The sequence below is a fragment of the Zeus faber genome, assembly GCF_960531495.2.
Source record: "Zeus faber genome assembly, chromosome: 17".
NCBI classification, from domain to species: domain Eukaryota; kingdom Metazoa; phylum Chordata; class Actinopteri; order Zeiformes; family Zeidae; genus Zeus; species Zeus faber.
Genome location: NC_137204.1, coordinates 30,348,279 through 30,366,533, shown reverse-complemented (window position 1 = coordinate 30,366,533; position 18,255 = coordinate 30,348,279). Strand labels below are relative to the sequence as shown.

Genomic DNA, 18,255 nt, shown 5'->3' with positions numbered 1-18,255 from the left:
TGCTGTGAGGCAGCAGTGTATGTATGTATGTATGTATGTATGTATGATGTATGTATGTATGATGTATGTATGATGTATGTATGTATGATGTATGTATGTATGTATGTATGTATGTATGTATGTATGTATGTATGTATGTATGTATGAATGTATGATGTATGTATGTATGTATGTATGTATGTATGTATGTATGTATGATGTATGTATGTATGATGTATGTATGATGTATGTATGTATGATGTATGTATGTATGTATGTATGTATGTATGTATGAATGTATGTATGTATGAATGTATGATGTATGTATGTATGTATGTATGTATGTATGTATGTATGTATGTATGTGTCATGTCAGGTTACGGTTGATGCCTCTGCTACCTGTGCAGGTGAAGCAGCTCTGACTGCAGTGAAAGGAAACCTGTTGAATTGTGTTAATTTGGTTCCTTGCTTCCATAATGGCATTCATTCTTGATGTATAAAATACCTGTCTGTGATGCAAGTCCTGTTCTACTGCGTTTCTGTATCATGTTGACGGTGTCTGTAAGCGTGGTGTCATAATGATGCTGTTAGGAGGTGGCTTGATTTCGGCAGGACGGCACTGAAGGCCCAGGTGTGAAATTCACAGCCTGCCACTGCCACGTCGTCACTCTGCTATTCAATGCCATCGATGAGAGAAACTCTACTTATTGTGTGAAACTCTGGACAAAGGTTTAGTCTAAAAGGCCTCGTATTAGTCTCCAGCACTGCAGCATTCCTTCTAAAAGAGTGAATGATATTTATGTATATGAACTGTGAAGCCACACTCCAGATAAAGGCCAGAAACCCCGATCTGAGCCTGGAATTCAAACGCCTCAACAAGTTTTGAGGCGTTTTTTTCTGCTGCCTCCCGCTACGCACACATACCCTCACCTCACATATACGGCTCTTAGAACTCACAGTGGGATCAGTGTTACTATTACAGTGATACTATTACTTTACACGGTGGTGTCATTTATTCATTTACACAGTCATAATATTCCAGTTACTCCCTAAAAACAACATGTTTCAACGTTACCCTTGTGGCTTCATTTCGCGGTCGTCTCACTGCCTATATATCCGTGATGGGGAAATCCCCTGCGGTGGTCACCTGGTCTCGTCGGGTCTATCTGCTGTACACCATGACAAACACATCAGGTGACCCCGTAGGACGGCGGCGCACAGGGCCCCGCCCCGGAGCTACGGGGCCGAGCGGCGGCATGGTGTAAAGGACGAAAACATAAAGAGAGAGAGAGACCGGGGATCGGTGTTGTGGACAAAGCAGCTCCGGACGAGGCCGCCTGGCGAGGTGTGCCGGCAAGGTTCCCAGGCCAAGCGCGTTGAAGGGAAAACCCGGTGTTGAGCGGCTTCTTCTGAAAGCGACGGTAGAAGAGCGTTCATTCATCCCGCTGGAGGAGACACGTCGTCTCTTCAAATGCCAGCACGGCAACGCCGCTTCGCTAACGGACCGACAAATCACACAACGTCATTCACCACTTTGTCCAAAGCGAAGGCAAACCCAACATGTTAGCGGACGACGGTAGAGAACACTGGCAACAGCGACGCTACATGCCGTTTGCCTCTGCAACCACATTACAGCCGGACGTCACATGGGCGAGGAGCCGACTCTGCTGTGCATGTCCGTGGCGGCCGCCTACCGGTCCCGAGTTTTGCGCTGCAGTGACGGAGCCGTTTTCTCTGGAATGTGGCACTCAAGTGGTGTAAATAAAAACCCTGGATTGATATAAAAGTTGTTTTTTTCTATGAATTACTTGCATGGAGGCCGTTTGGTGCTGGGAGCGAGGAAGCAGACGCGAGATTTGAGCGCGGTGGCGCACGTGGGGCGGACGGCCCGGCGATTGAGGGCCTCCAGGTTATTACTCGTATAATAATATAATTACATATGAGTCATTAATACCGGTCAAAAAAGAAGGGCTTCCATCGCCAGTGGAAACCAGCTGATCAGCTACCCGGCAGGTATGCTCCACGTCGCGCCCCAGGTGGCCGGTGCTGTTGAGTTCCACGTGGCGCTCCGTGATCACGCCTCTGATCCGGTCAGCCAGCCGCTCCCTCAAATCACACAGGGGGGCAGCATGATGCTGTCTTGGTTTGGTTCAGCGTCAAAAGGCAAAGCCATGGTGTCGACGGCTCTTCTTGAGGCAGGATTGAGTGATCTCTGTATTAAAGCGCTTTAATGTCCCAGTCACAGCTAAACATGGTGACGGAACGAGCAGCAGGAGTAGAGTTGGAGATTTTCTTCCTTTTTCCGGCTGGAATGTCATTCAGACAGTAAAGGGAAGAGAGATGCTCAGGGCGTGGAAGGGTCCAGGTTTGGTCCGAAGAGACGGGGTATTCGGTCTGCGACAGAAGACGAGAGACGAGTCCCGAGTCCACGTCGCGGTGAAGGAGCGAGGCCTACGAGGGTGGAGGAGTCCGGACCCTGAGCGGCGGTTAGAGATACTGTCTATGCAAGTGCAGTGATGGGGGGAGAGGAGCGCGGGGGGAGAGGGTTCCGGCTGCTTTACTTCACCATTAGAAAGGCAAATCCACTGAACGCGGCGTTTGCGCTGAAAGGGATGTAATTTGGAGGAGGATACCGGCGCCCTACCGAGGTAGAATGTGTAGGTCTCGGTAGCGAAGGCCATGAAGTAGATCCCGGAGGCGAAGGACACCATACCGGTCACGATGAGGCTGACGTCGCTCAGACAGCGAGACATGAGCACGACGCCTAGGAAGCTGGTTAGGAAGACGAGGGAACCTGTCGCGTTTCTGCAGCCGACCTGTAGAGGGGGCGGGGGGGCGGGGGGGTAATGGTATTGAGCTCTCGTGTTGCAAGATCAAAGTTGCGAGGCTACGCTAATTCATCTCAATGCTCCGCTCCAGCAGAACAACTGTCACACTGAAAGTGACGACGACTGGTCATGATGAATGCTTCGACCTTCTTTTGAGATTCGGTTCCCGACGAGTCACTCGCTGAAAAGAGTGGTTCCGTTCGTCCGACTCTTTGTTGGTTCTTCGGTTCAGTCGGTGTGACGCACGGTGAGCGAGGGAGGACTTCCTGAACAAACAAAGTTCAGGAAGTCCTTCACAAATAAAGTTTGTGAAGTATTTTTGGTACTTTTTGTGTAAGTACAGGTTTAGTATACTAGAACAAATACGTTGTAAGTGTAGTGAAAGCACAATCATACAAAGTATATTGAAACCAACCTATAAGATAGACAGGTACTTCACCTGTCAATGTTGGGTTATTTTGGTCGGCAAAATTGCCCAAATACACGAGGAAAACATATATTTGATATATTTAAGCACATTTTAAGTACAACTTAAGTTCCAGTTTTAGAGAAGACACTTGTAAATATATTATTTTCACTCTCCTCATTAATTATTGACATATTTGTTATTTACCTGAAAAGTGGTGTCCAGGTCCTCAGTGCTACTGCGCTCCGTGCGTCTTAAGAGTAATTTCTAACCATAAACAATAAAGCATAAACACAGTGCCTGGTGTGCTGGAAATTCTCCTTGTCAATAAACACAAGTGCGTTAAAATGGTCAAGAGTGATTTATTCTAAGATGATGGACAGCAGATCCTTGCAAGGAGAGGAGCGAGCTGAGCAGGAGTCACGAGGGCGGGCCTGGTCTCGTGTGCTCTCGGGGTCTCCTCCTGAACAATAAAGAGGTGCAGTCTTTATACTGTGGTACAAACAAGCAACCTGACCTTGTTGGGATGTTTCAGCCTTGGCTTATACTATCAGCTCTGTGGTGCTTACCGTGCAAGCGTGCAGCTGTGTGGCGATCTCCTGTTCGAGTGCTTTGCAGGCTTTGAGGTCGTATTCTAAGAACCTTATGTTTTAGACGTGTTCAAATCCTGAGAACTGAAGATGCGTTGTGTGCCACCACGGCGTCTGTGGGCGCCGTGGTGGAAGGAGGCCGGTCGACCGTGCTGCTCCTTTCACATTAAGGTCAAAGCAGTAGATTCTCAATGTGGCTCAGTGGACACACATTGTTTCTCTCATACGAAACGTACGTATACAAACTGCCTGGCTGATAGAATCACAATGAAACAAGTGAATGTATAAACGCAATATGAGCGTGATGTGTGGCAGTAAATGTGATATAGCAGTGTGTGTGTGTGTGTGTGTGTGTGTGTGTGTGTGTGTGTGTGTGTGTGTGTGTGTGTGTGTGTGTGTGTGTGTGTGTGTGTGTGTGTGTGTGTGTCGCACATAATATATCAGACTAGACCCACTCATGAGCCCTTGTGAAAGAACAGCATTATAAATGATGAAGAGATATTGAATTAGATATCCTTGGGATGCCTGGGAAAGAGTATTAGGAAGAAGAAAAGGGAGGTTATATTGGAAAGAATACGTCCCGTGGGAGAGAGAAGTGAGAAATAGGGAAACAAACCAGAAACAAAGAAATGCCACTGGACAGATGTTCATCGTCCCAGAAGATAGATGCACATAGACTGTGGAAACCTCCTGCATCCTCCTCTGGTTAATGGGACCAACCCACCGCTGGCGTCACTGGCTCCTCCCACGGACCCATGGGGAAGAACCGACAACGCCTTCCTCCTGTCAATAAAGATAAACAATCTTTATTTGTCACACAGCACACCACACTACAACACATGCACGCACACATGCACATGCCTTTGGATGGTGGCTGGTGAAATGAGGACTCTGTGTTTAACCCATCCTGGCAATTCACCAATGAATGCAACTGCGTTCATAAACAAACAGACTCCAAATACGGATAAAAAGAAAAGTCAATGGTTGAAAAGAAAAAAGCAAAGACTAACTTCACTCACTCCCCCGTTGAAAGTTGATTTATTTCACGATTTGAAGTTTAACGTCTCCAGAAAGCTGCTGACGCGAGCGCATTGTGGAGCGAGTGAACACGGACCCGGAAGAAGTTGACGAGTGGACGCTCCGGGACACAATTCAATAGATTCGTTTTCGTGACTACGAGCACGAAAAGGCGTGAGATCGGCAAATCCACAAGCGTAGAATTGAGATCCAAATGCCTTTTCAACTGACAAATAGAAACTGGATTCACAGATGTACGTTGGAAAGTTGTAAATGTTCGGAAGATGTTCACAAATGCTTTTCAATTATTTGTAAATTAATTGGATGTATTCACAGATATGTTTTGCATTTGTGGAATTTGTTTGTGTATTTGCAAATCCGTTTAATATTTGCAAAATATTTCTGTGCGTTGACAAATCGTTTTTGTTTTATTTGTGTTGGTGGTGTTTTATATTCACAGATTAGCGTTTCCACACAGATTGTCAATCTGTTCACACAAATAATACTGAGACAAATCTATCTCCATAAGCCATGAAATGAACTGACTAAGAGGAGCTGGAATGTTTGAACTTGTTTGGTGACTCTTGAATGTTTACATTTTTGGTCTTCTCTGTATTTAAGATTTTCTATGTAAAGTGCATCTGATGTTTGGGATTTGTGTTGTTTGGCTCCTAACGATGCCTAAATGATTCTTTTGTTTGATGACATTTTTGTCATATTTAATTAAATAAATACATATATGAAGTCATTTATGAGGTTTGAGTATTTACTAGTGACAAAACATCCCATAGACAGAAGTTATTGTAAACGGTTCCTAGTTGTGACGCAGACGTTATTCTCTGTTCAGTGTTTCCTGTTTGCACTGAACATTATTACTTTCACTTTCCATTTGAGTCTTTGACGACACGCTGTGTTTCCAAGGTAATGTACTAAACACTTTACAGTGTTTTATTCACCGTCTACTCTCTCACTGCAGATATTTTACCTGTTGGACTCATTGTATGAGCTTCAAAACACCACTCAACAAGTTTAAACAGTAGTTGGAATGTTTGGCGTTTTGCTTTGATTTCGTCTGCTTATCTGTCCCAACCCCATGGTCTGGAGACAGAGATAGAAGATGGTTAAACACTATTTAAAACTCACCCGTTTGACTGTGAACACGATCAAATCATATCGTTGGTCCTGGAAACGTGATGTGTTTTTAAAGAAGAGAAGATGTTTGGTGCGAGGTGGGCAGGATGACGTCATGTTATTTCTACTTGAATGAAGCCTTCAAACAGCTCAGTGTGTTTTTATTACACTGTAAATGAAGTTGTACAAAGCGTCACAAGCCTGTTGGAAACAAACACAGTGAGTGAGTTCCTTCTGCTTCCTGCTCACAGTGAAGTGAGGAGGCCAGCAGCCCCCTGCCACCTCCAACTGGAATAAGCAGGTAAAAAACAAGACGTAAACACATGTTGAACATCACTATGTCAGCAGCTAGGACAGTATGTTGGTGTCTTTATGTCAAGGTCTGCAGTCAACCATGGATGTGTGTGAGAGAGAGGAGGGGCGTCCCGCCTCTAAAACAACTCTGTCTGGGGAACATGGCGGCCCGAGCAAAGCTAAGAGGTAAGATGAGGATCTGAGCGTCTGGGACTGTTGTCCATCTCAGAGCTCAGCAGTGATGTCACTACACCTTCATGAGTCTGAGGAAAAGCTCTGTGTGTGTTGTGTTGAAGCCCAGAGCAGCAGGAGAGTCCAGAGGGTCCTGCCCCCAGTGGGGTCTCCTTCAAGAGTGACCGCTCTATGGATCCACCTTTAGATTTTAAAGATGGAGATCAGTGTACGGAGCAGAGGTGAGGATTTACCAAATAGTTGATCAAATAAAACAGCTAAACATCCTCAAATCCTAATGTCCAGATGGTGCTTATTGTTCATCTGGTAGATTCCATCAGGAGAGAGCAGACTGTCCTGAACCCAGCTGTGTCTCCATGAAGAGTGACTGGTCTATGGGACGTCCACCTGACTTCAGAGATGGCCGCCCCTCCAGGGAGAAGAGGTAGAACTTTGAAACAGAAGATGGAAATAAAGGAGATGGTTGTAATCACTCTCTACTGAGCAGAGGGAACAAGTCAGGAGCAAATGAATTGTTCAGAACCAGCGTTAAAGCACAACGTCAGTAGAATCAGGAGATTTCCAGAACGGCTTCATCTCCAGCCACAGCCACACTGTTGATCGGCGGCGTGGGTTTGGAACCGGCCGGGTGCACGGGAGTCATGTAGGCGAGGGCCGACAAACTTAAGTTAAAGCACAACGTCAACGACGGAGAGGGCATTGTTGGCACTTTTCCAAATATTGCATATATCTCTGTAGTAAAGTAGAAAATATAGAAATGATTCCTTCAACTTTAAAATAATGTGTAGTACACTGAATTCAAGCTTCCAGTGATATTTTTAGTTGTATTAATGTCTTGTACTTATTATGGTATATTTCCATTTGTTAAAATGTTGAATTCTGTCTCTAAATATACCTCTATTTGTGTGGAACGATCCAAATGTGTCAAATAAAAAGGTGTGGTTAGGGCTGCACCAGTGACCACTCCAAACTTGAACTTGTCCGTCAGTTTTGAAGAACACGATTGGTGAATACCGTCTTGTTTTCATTGATGGGAGTGCAACTGAGCAAACAACTGTGTTGATTGTGAACCACAGTGAAATGGAGAGGAAAAGAAAGGTGAGAACAGCCAAGCATAGCACCGTATCTAAGGAGGTGGAGTGTGAATATGTATTTGGGAACAGTACTCGTGTGGTGGGTCGCTCTGTGAGTCAAAGTCCCGGCTCCTTGTTCAGTCCCATCAGAACCTTCAAACTCTGTCACATCCAAGAGTGTTTTTACTACAAGACACCACCTCTAACTGTGTGTGTGTGTGTGTGTGTGTGTGTGTGTGTGTGTGTGTGTGTGTGTGTGTGTGTGTGTGTGTGTGTGTGTGTGTGTGTGTGTGTGTGTGTGTGTGTGTGTGTGTGTGTGTGTGTGTGTGTGTGTGTGTTCTCCACAGAGACCAGCAGAGGTCAGAGGTCACCAGTGCTCAGTCTGGGCAGCAGCATCAAACAGACCTGGACTCCTTATTCCTGGTGTGTAAATGTCCAACAAGCTCCAAATGACATGAAGCAGCATGTGTTGTGGTGCTGATGGTCTCCATGCTTCCTCTTCACACCAGTGGGATGTGAATCCAGGACAGTAAAGTTCTCACTGATGTTCTTCTGTTCCAGCTGCTGGAGGACAACATGGTCACCTTTGTGAAGGAGGAGCTGAAGAGGCTCCGGAAGGTTCTGAGTCCAGATGAGCCACGATGCTCAGAGAGGCAGAGGGAGGAAGAGGATGATGAGGTGGACGCTGAGGAAGAGGAGCAGAGGAGGAGCGCCAGAGAGGGAGTTGTGAACATCACACTGCACTTCCTGAGGAGGATGAAGCAGGAGGATGTGGCTGACTCTCTGCAGAGCAGTAAGAGACTGTGCTTCACACATTTAAAGGAACATTCCACTCTGGTTCTCTGCTTGATTAGTACAACTGTTTATGAGAAGAAAATGAGAGCTCTATAGAGGAGACGGTCGCGAGGAGACGGTCGCTAGGAGACAGTAGGGGAGTAGAGACAATTGCTAGGAGACAGTCGCTAGGAGACAGTTGCTAGGAGACAGTCGCTAGGAGACAGTCGCGGGTAAGGAGACAGTCGCTAGGAGACAGTGAGGAGTAAGGACAGTCGTGAGGAGACGGTCGCTAGGAGACGGTCGCTAGGAGACAGTCGCTAGGAGACAGTTTGGGAGTAGGAGTGAGTCTAGGAACTAGGACTTTAATGTTGTTTCCAGTGGAATAATATATAATCAAAACTGAAGCAACAAATAAGGTGTTTTGAGACTGCTAGTAGTTTTTGATGGAAGATTTATAGTAGAACTAATACCTCTTTAATGGGAGTTTTATGGTAGTACTAATACCTTTTTAATGGGAGATTTATAGTAGTACTTGTAACTTTCCAATGGGAAATTTAAAGTAGTACTAGTACCTTTTCAACGGGAGATTTATAGTAGTACTAATACCTTTTTAATGGGAAATTTATAGAAGTACTAGTATCTTTTTAATGGGAGATTTATAGTTGTGCTAATACCTTTTCAATAGGAGATTTATAGTAGTACTAATACCTTGTTAATGGGAGATTTATCGTGGTACTAGTACCTTTTCAACGGGAGATTTATAGTAGTACTAATACCATTTCAATGGGAGATTTATAGTAGTACTAGAACCTTTTTAATGGGGGATTTATGGTAGTACTAGTACCTTTTCAATGGGAGATTTATAGTAGTACTAGTACCTTTTTAATGGGAGATTTATAGTGGTACTAGTACCTTTTTAATGGGAGATTTATAGTGGTACTAGTACCTTTTCAATGGGAGATTTATAGTAGTACTAATACCTTTTCAATGGGAGATTTATATTAGTAATTAGTACCTTTTTAATGGGAGATTTATTGTGGTACTAGTACCTTTTCAATGGGAGATTTATAGTAGTACTAATACCTTTTCAATGGGAGATTTATATTAGTACTAGGACCTTTTAAATGGGAGATTTATATTAGTACTAGTACCTTTTAAATGGGAGATTTATAGTGATACTAGTACCTTCTTCTTCTTTCGTATATCATCAGATGGCCAACTCAGTGTCATATAGCCACGCCCTCGTCTCCAGTCCTAGGTCAAAAAGGCCAGCTTCTGAGGGTGGGCTGTATAGGGGGCAGCTGGTGATTATGTGCTCGGCAGTCTGTTCAGGTTCGCCACACTCGCATGACGCACTGTCGGAGAGGCCCCACTTCTTTAGAGAGGACTTGAAGCGCCCGACGCCAGTACGCAGGCGGTTCAGCGAGGTCCATAGGTGGCGTGGCATGTCTTCTCCTTTTACACCTCCTCCTGGGTCCCGGATGTATCGTTGGATGCGGGAGGGCGCAGCTGACTCCCACGATTGTCTCCAGGATGCTGCCAGCCAGGCGTCCTTGGACAAGTCGTCAGGGATCGACTGTAGCATCTCTTGTGCTGCCTTGTTGTAGGGATGGCGAGACTTGAGCCTGCATGGTGGTGCCGGTGTTGTTGTGGCTTTGTGTAGGATGTGCCAGTCGTTCTTCTGGGCTTTCCTTGCCAGGGCGAGGGTAGCTGCTTCCCGTCGGAGACTGGGTGGGGCGATACCAGCTAGGACTGGCAGGTAGGACACAGGGGTGGGTTTCAGACAACCAGTTACTATCCGGAGGGCGCTGTTGATGACAGTATCCACCTTGTTCGCATGTGGACTTCTGCTCCAGGCAGGGGCACAGTATTCCGCTACGGGTAGGACCAGGGCTTGCGTGGATATGCGTAGGGTCTGGGGGGAAGCTCCCCAAGTCGAGCCTGCAAGGCGGCGGATGAGCGAGACCCTTGCGGTTGTCTTGGCCTTCACTTCATCCAGGCGCTGCTTGTAGGACAGCGTCCGGTCCAAGCATACGCCGAGGTACTTGGGGGCTTGCTGGAACTCCAGGCGGATGTTGCCAACATGCACGTCCAGTTCCCTTCTTGCCTCCCGGTTGTAGAGGTGGTAAGCTGCAGACACTGTTTTGCCCATGCTGAGCTGAAGGTGCCACTTCTGGAGGTAGTCTGCCAGGATGCCCATGTCTCGGTTGAGGCCTTCTTCCATAGTGTTCCATGTTGGGCATCGAAGCATGATGGCCAGGTCGTCCGCATAGCCGTACTTCTTGGATGTTGTGTCTGGCAGGTCGTGAATATAGATGTTAAATAACATTGGTGAGAGGACAGAGCCTTGCGGGACACCGTTCTTCAGCCTTCTGAGCCTGCTGGTCTGGCCATCGCTGGTTTGTAGGATGAAGCTATGGTTAGATAGCATCTCCATAATAAATCTCACCATGTGCCGGTCCGGGATTGTTCTCAACAGTTTCAGGTGTAGTCCATGGTGCCACACGGTGTCATAAACGGCTGTCAGGTCCAGGAATACTACTCCAGCTTTCTCATTATCTTGGAAGCTGTCCTCGATGTCCTGGGTGAGTAGCGTTACCTGGTCCACCGTTGACCTGCCTCTGCGGAAGCCGGCTTGTTCCGGTGGGAGTTGAGGGTCCACCACTGGCTCAATGCGGCTGTGGATCAGCCTCTCCAGAATCTTGTACGGGACACAGAGCAGGGATATGGGCCTGTAGGACTTCGGGTCTTCGGCGGGTTTGTTCGGCTTTGGCAAGGCTATGATGGAAGCACGGCGCCAGGTCTTCGGGAGCTTGGACCTCCGGAAGCATGATGAGAAGAATGTGCGTAGCCATTGAGATGTTCTTTCACTTTGGTGCATAACAAACTCTGGGTGGATATTGTCTCGACCTGGTGATTTGCCCAGCTTCAGTTTTTTAATTGCTGCCTTTAGCTCGGCTGCTGTGAAGTCTCCTGAGAGATTAGCATCAGCGCTGGCTGCTCTGGAGAGGGATGATACCTCACACGATGTCAGTCGTGCGAAGTTTTTGTCCGCATCAGGGAAGCGACCATTTTTCAGGAGCTGGGAAGCAATAGCATCTGCAGTCACTGGACACCTACGAGGTGTTGTTTTTCTCCCTGAGAGCAAGTTGATGGTCTGCCACGCCTTCCGGCTGGAGTGGGTGGAGTCGATGGATTCTGCTACTTCCGTCCACCTAGCCCTTCGGGTGTCATCCAGCTTCTGCAGTAGGGTTGTTGCTGTTGCGTCCATTTCTTCCCTGGTGATCGCCTGCTGGTGTTGGCGCAACAGGCAGCTGCACTCCTCATCCCAGCCCGGGATATAGTTTTTATTGTAGCCACGTGGGATGTTGTGCTTTGCTGCCCTTAGGAGGACTTCACAGTAGGCACTGTATGCAGCATCCTGGTTGGTTTTCGACGGTGGGGGTGTCCGCCCGTCCTAAAGAGGATGTTCTCTGCCTTGGTTTTGGCATTGGCTTGTACCTTGGTCTGCCAGCTCGATGATTCTTTGGCGACATTAGTTTCGTGAGTTGGTCTTGCACCATTTCTCACTACTCACAGGAGAGGCCTCGTGAAGGCTGTCGTCTTCTCCCCCATACTAGTACCTTTTCAATGGGATATTTCTACACCTCAGTATCAGAGTAGAATGGTGTGCTACTAATAAGCCAGTAAATCTACATGTTGGTTATCATGGTGGAACATGTTCATATGAGTAAAGCTGCAGATTTATAAGCAGCTGCACAGTTAACCTCCACATCACACACATCCAGTCAGTCAGTCTGCTTGTTCCAACTGTGATGAGCTAAAACACAACATGGGTTTGTGAGTTGCACACGTTGAGCAGGAAATATTGACATGACTCTCATTGACCTTAACATCTACTCATTGATGTTCTCTGTTGTTTGTTCATTCAGTAATTCTCGCTCCTGTCTGCCGACGTCAACTAAAGTCTCATCTGAAGGAGAAGTTCCAGTGTTTGTTTGAGGGAATCGCTAAAGCAGGACAAGCAACACTTCTGAAGCAGATGTACACAGAGCTCTACATCACAGAGGGAGGGGCTGAGGAGGTCAACCAGGAACATGAGGTCAGACTGATTGAAGCAGCTTCCAGGAAAACAGTGACAGAAGAAACAGTCATCAAATGTCAAGACATCTTTAAACCCTTACCTGGACAAGATAAACCAATCAGAACACTGATGACAACGGGCGTGGCCGGCATTGGTAAAACAGTGTTAACACACAAGTTCACTCTGGACTGGGCTGAAGACAATGCCAACCAGGACATACACTTCACATTTCCATTCACCTTCAGAGAGCTGAACTTGCTGAAAGGGAAACAGTTCAGTTTAGTGGAACTTGTTCATCACTTCTTTCTTGAAACCAAAGAATCAGGAATCTGCAGCTACGACAACTTCCAAGTTGTGTTCATCTTGGACGGTCTGGATGAGTGTCGACTTCCTCTGGACTTCCAGAACAATGAGACGTGGACTGATGTCACAGTGTCCACCTCGGTGGACATTCTGCTGACAAACCTCATCCGGGGCAACCTGCTTCCCTCTGCTCGCCTCTGGATAACCACACGACCTGCAGCGACCAATCAGATCCCTCCTGAGTGTGTGGACATGGTGACAGAGGTGAGGGGCTTCAGCGACCCACAGAAGGAGGAATACTTCAGGAAGAGATTCAGAGAGGAGGAGCAGGCTGACGCCATCATCTCAAACATCAAGGCATCACGCAGCCTCCACATCATGTGTCACATCCCAGTCTTCTGTTGGATCACTGCTACAGTTCTGGATCACGTCCTGACAACAGCCCAGAGAGGAGAGATGCCCAGGACCCTGACTGAGATGTACATCCACTTCCTGCTGGTTCAGTCCATACAGGGGAACGTCAAGTATCGTGGAGGATCTGGGACAGATCCACGCTGGAATACAGAGAGCAAGAAGATCATTCTGTCCCTGGGAAAACTGGCCTTTGAGCAGCTGGAGAAAGGAAACCTGATCTTCTATGAAGCAGACCTGGCAGAGTGTGGCATTGATGTCAGAGCAGCCTCAGTGTACTCAGGAGTCTTCACCCAGATCTTTAAAGAGGAGTGTGGGCTTTACCAGGACAAGGTCTTCTGCTTTGTCCATCTGAGCATCCAGGAGTTTCTGGCTGCGGTGCATGTCTTTATGACATTCACCAGCACCGGTGTCAATCTGCTGTCAGAAGCACAACCAACATCAAAGTTCTCTCAGGGAAAGAAAAAGAAAAAGAAACCTGGCTAACAATCCCTCTTCCAGAGTGCTGTTGACAAGGCCTTGCAGAGTGTCAATGGACACCTGGACTTGTTCCTTCGCTTCCTATTCGGCCTTTCACTGGAGACCAATCAGCTGCTCCTACGAGGCCTGCTGGAACAGACAGGAAGTAGCTCAGTGACCAATCAGAAAACAGTGCGTTACATCAAGGAGAAGTTCAGAGAGAATCTCTCTACAGAAAGAAGCATCAACCTGTTCCACTGTCTGAATGAGATGAATGACCGTTCTCTAGTGGAGGAGATGCAATATTCCCTGGGATCAGGAAGTCTCTCCACAGTGAACCTCTCCCCTGCTCAGTGGTCAGCTCTGCTCTTCATCTTACTGTCATCAGAAGAGGAGCTGGAAGTGTTTGACCTGAAGAAATACTCTGCTTCAGAGGAGGCTCTTCTGAGGCTGCTGCCTGTGGTCAAAGCCTCCAAAACATCTCTGTATGTGCACAGATAACATACGTATATTAACTGTACACTGTTTGACATCTGATGAGATATTTGAAGTAAATATCTGTGTATATCTAATATCAAACTATGTATCTGTGTCATGTTGATGTGCAGGCTGAGTGGCTGTAATCTGTCAGAGAGAAGCTGTGAAGCTCTGGCCTCAGTTCTCAGCTCCAACTCCTCTCGTCTGAGGGAGCTGGACCTGAGCAACAATGATCTGCAGGATTCAGGAGTGAAGCTGCTCTCTGCTGGACTGGGGAGTCCACACTGTGACCTGGACACTCTCAGGTCAGTGTTACTCAACCTTGACCTAAATATTTCAATCTTATTGAGATTTGTATACATGTCAACTGTAAAAAAATGATGTCAATACACCCTATTAAATATAGGTAACATACATTTATTAAAATAATACATGTAATATTTATAAACATTATTATTCTAAATATATTATTAATAAATATAATAACCATATCGGGGTAATCATTATAAGCTAAAACTATTTATTTCTTCCATATCTCTTAGACAGCTCGTACAGTTCAACCACCACCTTTTTCCAAACAATGTCATTAAACAACGTTCCAAAGAGTCACAACTTCTATCACAGTTACAGACTCACACATTCAAATTCCCAGAATCCCAAACACAAACATAAAGGAACCTTGAGAAAGGACTTGAGAGATCCTCCTTCCAGGATGGCTAGGAGAGCAATAGGTGCAGAGTGAGGAAGAGAGAACAGCAAAACACACACTATCAATTATACATGAGAATATATTGGAAGAGACGCGAAAAGTGGAATAAAACAAAGGTGTTGTGGTTATTTTAAATGGTTAATTTCCCATGAAATGTTCTTATAATAACCACTGTGGACCGAATGGGGGATTTGTCTTCATGCACCATGTTCATTGTAACCCAAAAACCACTCTAATAAACTGAATGTCCAGATTAGTTAAAAAATAAAGGTCATCGATGCTTTTATTCCAGAGACAAGATTGTGAAACAAAATAAGTCTATAATTCAAACCAAGGAGCTCTGAGTATCTGTATGTGTGTGTGCTCACTGCTCCCAGTGCAGCCACACCTGAACTGAAATGAGTTCAGGTGTGGTCCTTAGTTCCTGCAGCAGCCTGCAGAGGACGCTATCTCACAGTGTCATTAGTAGATGCATACACATTGTCAATATACTACCATCTGACTGATCGCTGCTTTCTTACTCTTAAATAAAATAAATCAACTGTATCTTAGAACATAACCTATTTTTGGCTCTTACAAAAGGACTCAACATAATGTGAAGCTGCATAATCCAGGTGTTCTGAAGCCAAATCATAGAACCATGAGTCCATTCTCACAATCATGTCTTTGTAGATGAATTATTATTAATTCTGTTAAATATTACTTGTCCAATCTATCCGGTGGAATTTAAGTGTTTTTCATGTAACCTGTAAAAACTACACATTTCATTAAGATATAAGTTCTGTATGTGTGTGTGTGTGTGTGTGTGTGTGTGTATGTGTGTGTGTGTGTGTGTGTGTGTGTGTGTGTATGTGTGTGTGTGTGTGCAGGCTGAGAGGCTGTAATCTGTCAGAGAGAAGCTGTGAAGCTCTGGCCTCAGTTCTCAGCTCCAACTCCTCTCGTCTGAGGGAGCTGGACCTGAGCAACAATGATCTGCAGGATTCAGGAGTGAAGCTGCTCTCTGCTGGACTGGGGAGTCCACACTGTGTTCTGGAAACACTCAGGTCAGTGTTACTCAACATCTGCAACCAACTGATCATGAATGGACATCAAATAATGATGCATTTACATGAAAGTCCTTCTGACAAAGTGTTTATCAGTGTCTGTTGCCGTAGCAACCTGATGTTGACACCTGGTGCTTCATGTTGTGTTTGCAGCTTGTCAGGCTGTCTGCTCACACAGGAGGGCGTGGCTTCTCTGGCCTCAGCTCTGAGCTCCAACCCGTCCCATCTGAGAGAGCTGGACCTGAGCTACAACCACCCAGGAGAGGCAGGAGTGAGGCTGCTCTCTGCTGGCCTGGAGGAGCCACGCTGGAGACTGGACACTCTCAGGTATGAAGAGACCAGCTGACACTCCCTGACAAGCTCTTCTACAAGGAGGACGCTCTACAACCATGTGGTCAATCATACTGGGATGCTGGGGAACGTGCTTTGTTGTTAGACAGCACATATGACCGATGCATGATGGGAAACCATGGATACGGGAGCTTCTTAATGTCCATGTTTCCCTGATCTCAGAGAACGTTCTGCTCTGACTGTGTTCTTCCCAGGGTGGAGCACGGTGGAGCGTGGAGGCTGAAACCAGGGCTGAGGAAGTGTAAGTGTCTGTTTAGTTTGATTCATTACTATTTATCAACTATTTAGATGGAAAGTCCATCCACACAGCAGTACGGGACGTCCATCCATTCACATCCTACTGAGAATGAAGATGATGGTGGACATCATGTGTCTTCATCACGCTGCTGATAAATGGACAATCTGCCTATTGATCAATCCACAATATATGAACCACACAGGGATGTTAGATTATAAACTGTTGCTGTATTGTGTCTTGTTCTCCACCAGATGCTGTTAAACTCACACTGGACCCAAACACAGCAAACAGACAACTCTGTCTGTCTGACAACAACAGGAAGGTGATGAGGGTTCAAGAGGAGCAGCCACGCCCTGATCACACAGACAGATTTGACTCATCACCAGGTGTTGTGTAGAGAAGGTCTGACTGGACGCTGCTACTGGGAGGTAGAGTGGGAAGGAGGGGTTGATATAGGAATGACATACAGAGGAATCACAAGGAAAGGAAGGAGTGATGACTGCTGTCTTGGATTTAATGACAAGTCCTGGATTCTGTCTTGTTCTAATGATCATTACTGTGTCTGGTACAATAAGAGTAGAACACACATAAATCTCCCTCCGTCCTCTGGTCGTCACAGAGTTGGAGTGTATGTGGACTGGTCTGCTGGCATTCTGTCCTTCTACTCACTATCCTCTGACACACTGAGATACCTCCACACCTTCTACACCACATTCACTCAACCACTCCACCCTGGTTTTAGGATGTGGTTGTCTGGTTCCTCAGTGTCTCTGTTATAGGTGGAGGAGGTGTAGTATCCTCTCTCTAAAAGCTGAACTGAATATTCAATGTTTTTATCACATCGTTTATAAACACTGTACGTAACCAGAAACCCTGGATGAACAAAGAAGTTCGCCTTCTCCTCAAGGCCAGGGACGCAGCCTTCAGGTCGGGAGACCAGGAGGCCTACAGCTCTGCCAGATCCAATCTGAGGAAAGAAATATCCAGGGCTAAACACAACTACAAGCAAAGGATTGAAGAGCACTTCAACTCCTCCGACCCCCGGGGTATGTGGCAAGGCCTACATACAATTCCAATGCAACTCTCCCCCACCCTCCTCCACTTCCCTCCCAGACGAGCTGAACCCCTTCTACGCTCGATTTGATCGGGAAAACAAGGAGGCAGCCTTCAAGTCAGCTGTTCCACCAGACAAGGACACATTCCAATACTCCACCTCAGAGGTCTGCAACGTCCTGAGCAGGGTGAATGCTCAGAAAGCTGCTGGCCCTGATGAATCCCCGGACGTGTGCTGCGAGCTTGCGCAGAGCAGTTGGCTGGTGTCTTCACTGACATCTTCAACATGTCACAAGCCCAATCAACAGTCCCCCACAGTTTTAAATCTGCCACCAATTTTCCGGTGCCTAAACACTCTACAGCCAAGGAACTGAACGATTTCCGCCCTGTTGCACTGACACCCATCATTGCAAAATGTTTTGAGAGGCTGGTCCTCTCACATCTGAAAGCCTGCCTGCCCCCTTCACTGGACCCGTACCAATTTGCCTACCGACGCAACCGATCAACAGAGGATGCTATCTCCACAGTGCTCCATCTAGCACTCACCCACCTGGATAGCCCCAAAACATATGTTAGAATGCTGTTTATTGACTTTAGTTCTGCATTCAACACTGTGATCCACTCCAAGCTCATCTCCAAGCTGAGCCAGCTTGGCATCAGCAACTCACTCTACAACTGGATTATTGACTTCCTCACTAACAGACCCCAGGCTGTTAAATTGGGGAGTCTCTCCTCCTCCACTATCACCCTAAACACTGGCGTGTCGCAGGGTTGTGTGTTGAGCCCTCTGCTCTACTCTCGCTTCACTCACGACTGCACCCCTGTTTATGGCTCAGATGC

General features: G+C 46.5%; 1 protein-coding gene across 1 annotated transcript; it reads left to right on the top strand.

Annotated features, from left to right (window-relative positions):
• Nucleotides 1-6,345: 6,345 nt before the first annotated feature.
• LOC307243094 (protein NLRC3-like) lies at nt 6,346-17,141 on the top strand (the record flags this gene model as incomplete). The annotated part of the gene is given in 14 exon segments (XM_080017744.1): nt 6,346-6,431; nt 6,542-6,658; nt 6,748-6,861; nt 7,514-7,535; nt 7,865-7,933; nt 8,072-8,303; nt 12,220-13,568; nt 13,572-14,029; nt 14,153-14,326; nt 15,600-15,773; nt 15,927-16,100; nt 16,319-16,365; nt 16,614-16,737; nt 16,739-17,141. Coding segments are annotated over 14 exon segments (3,543 nt in total).
• Nucleotides 17,142-18,255: the final 1,114 nt, after the last annotated feature.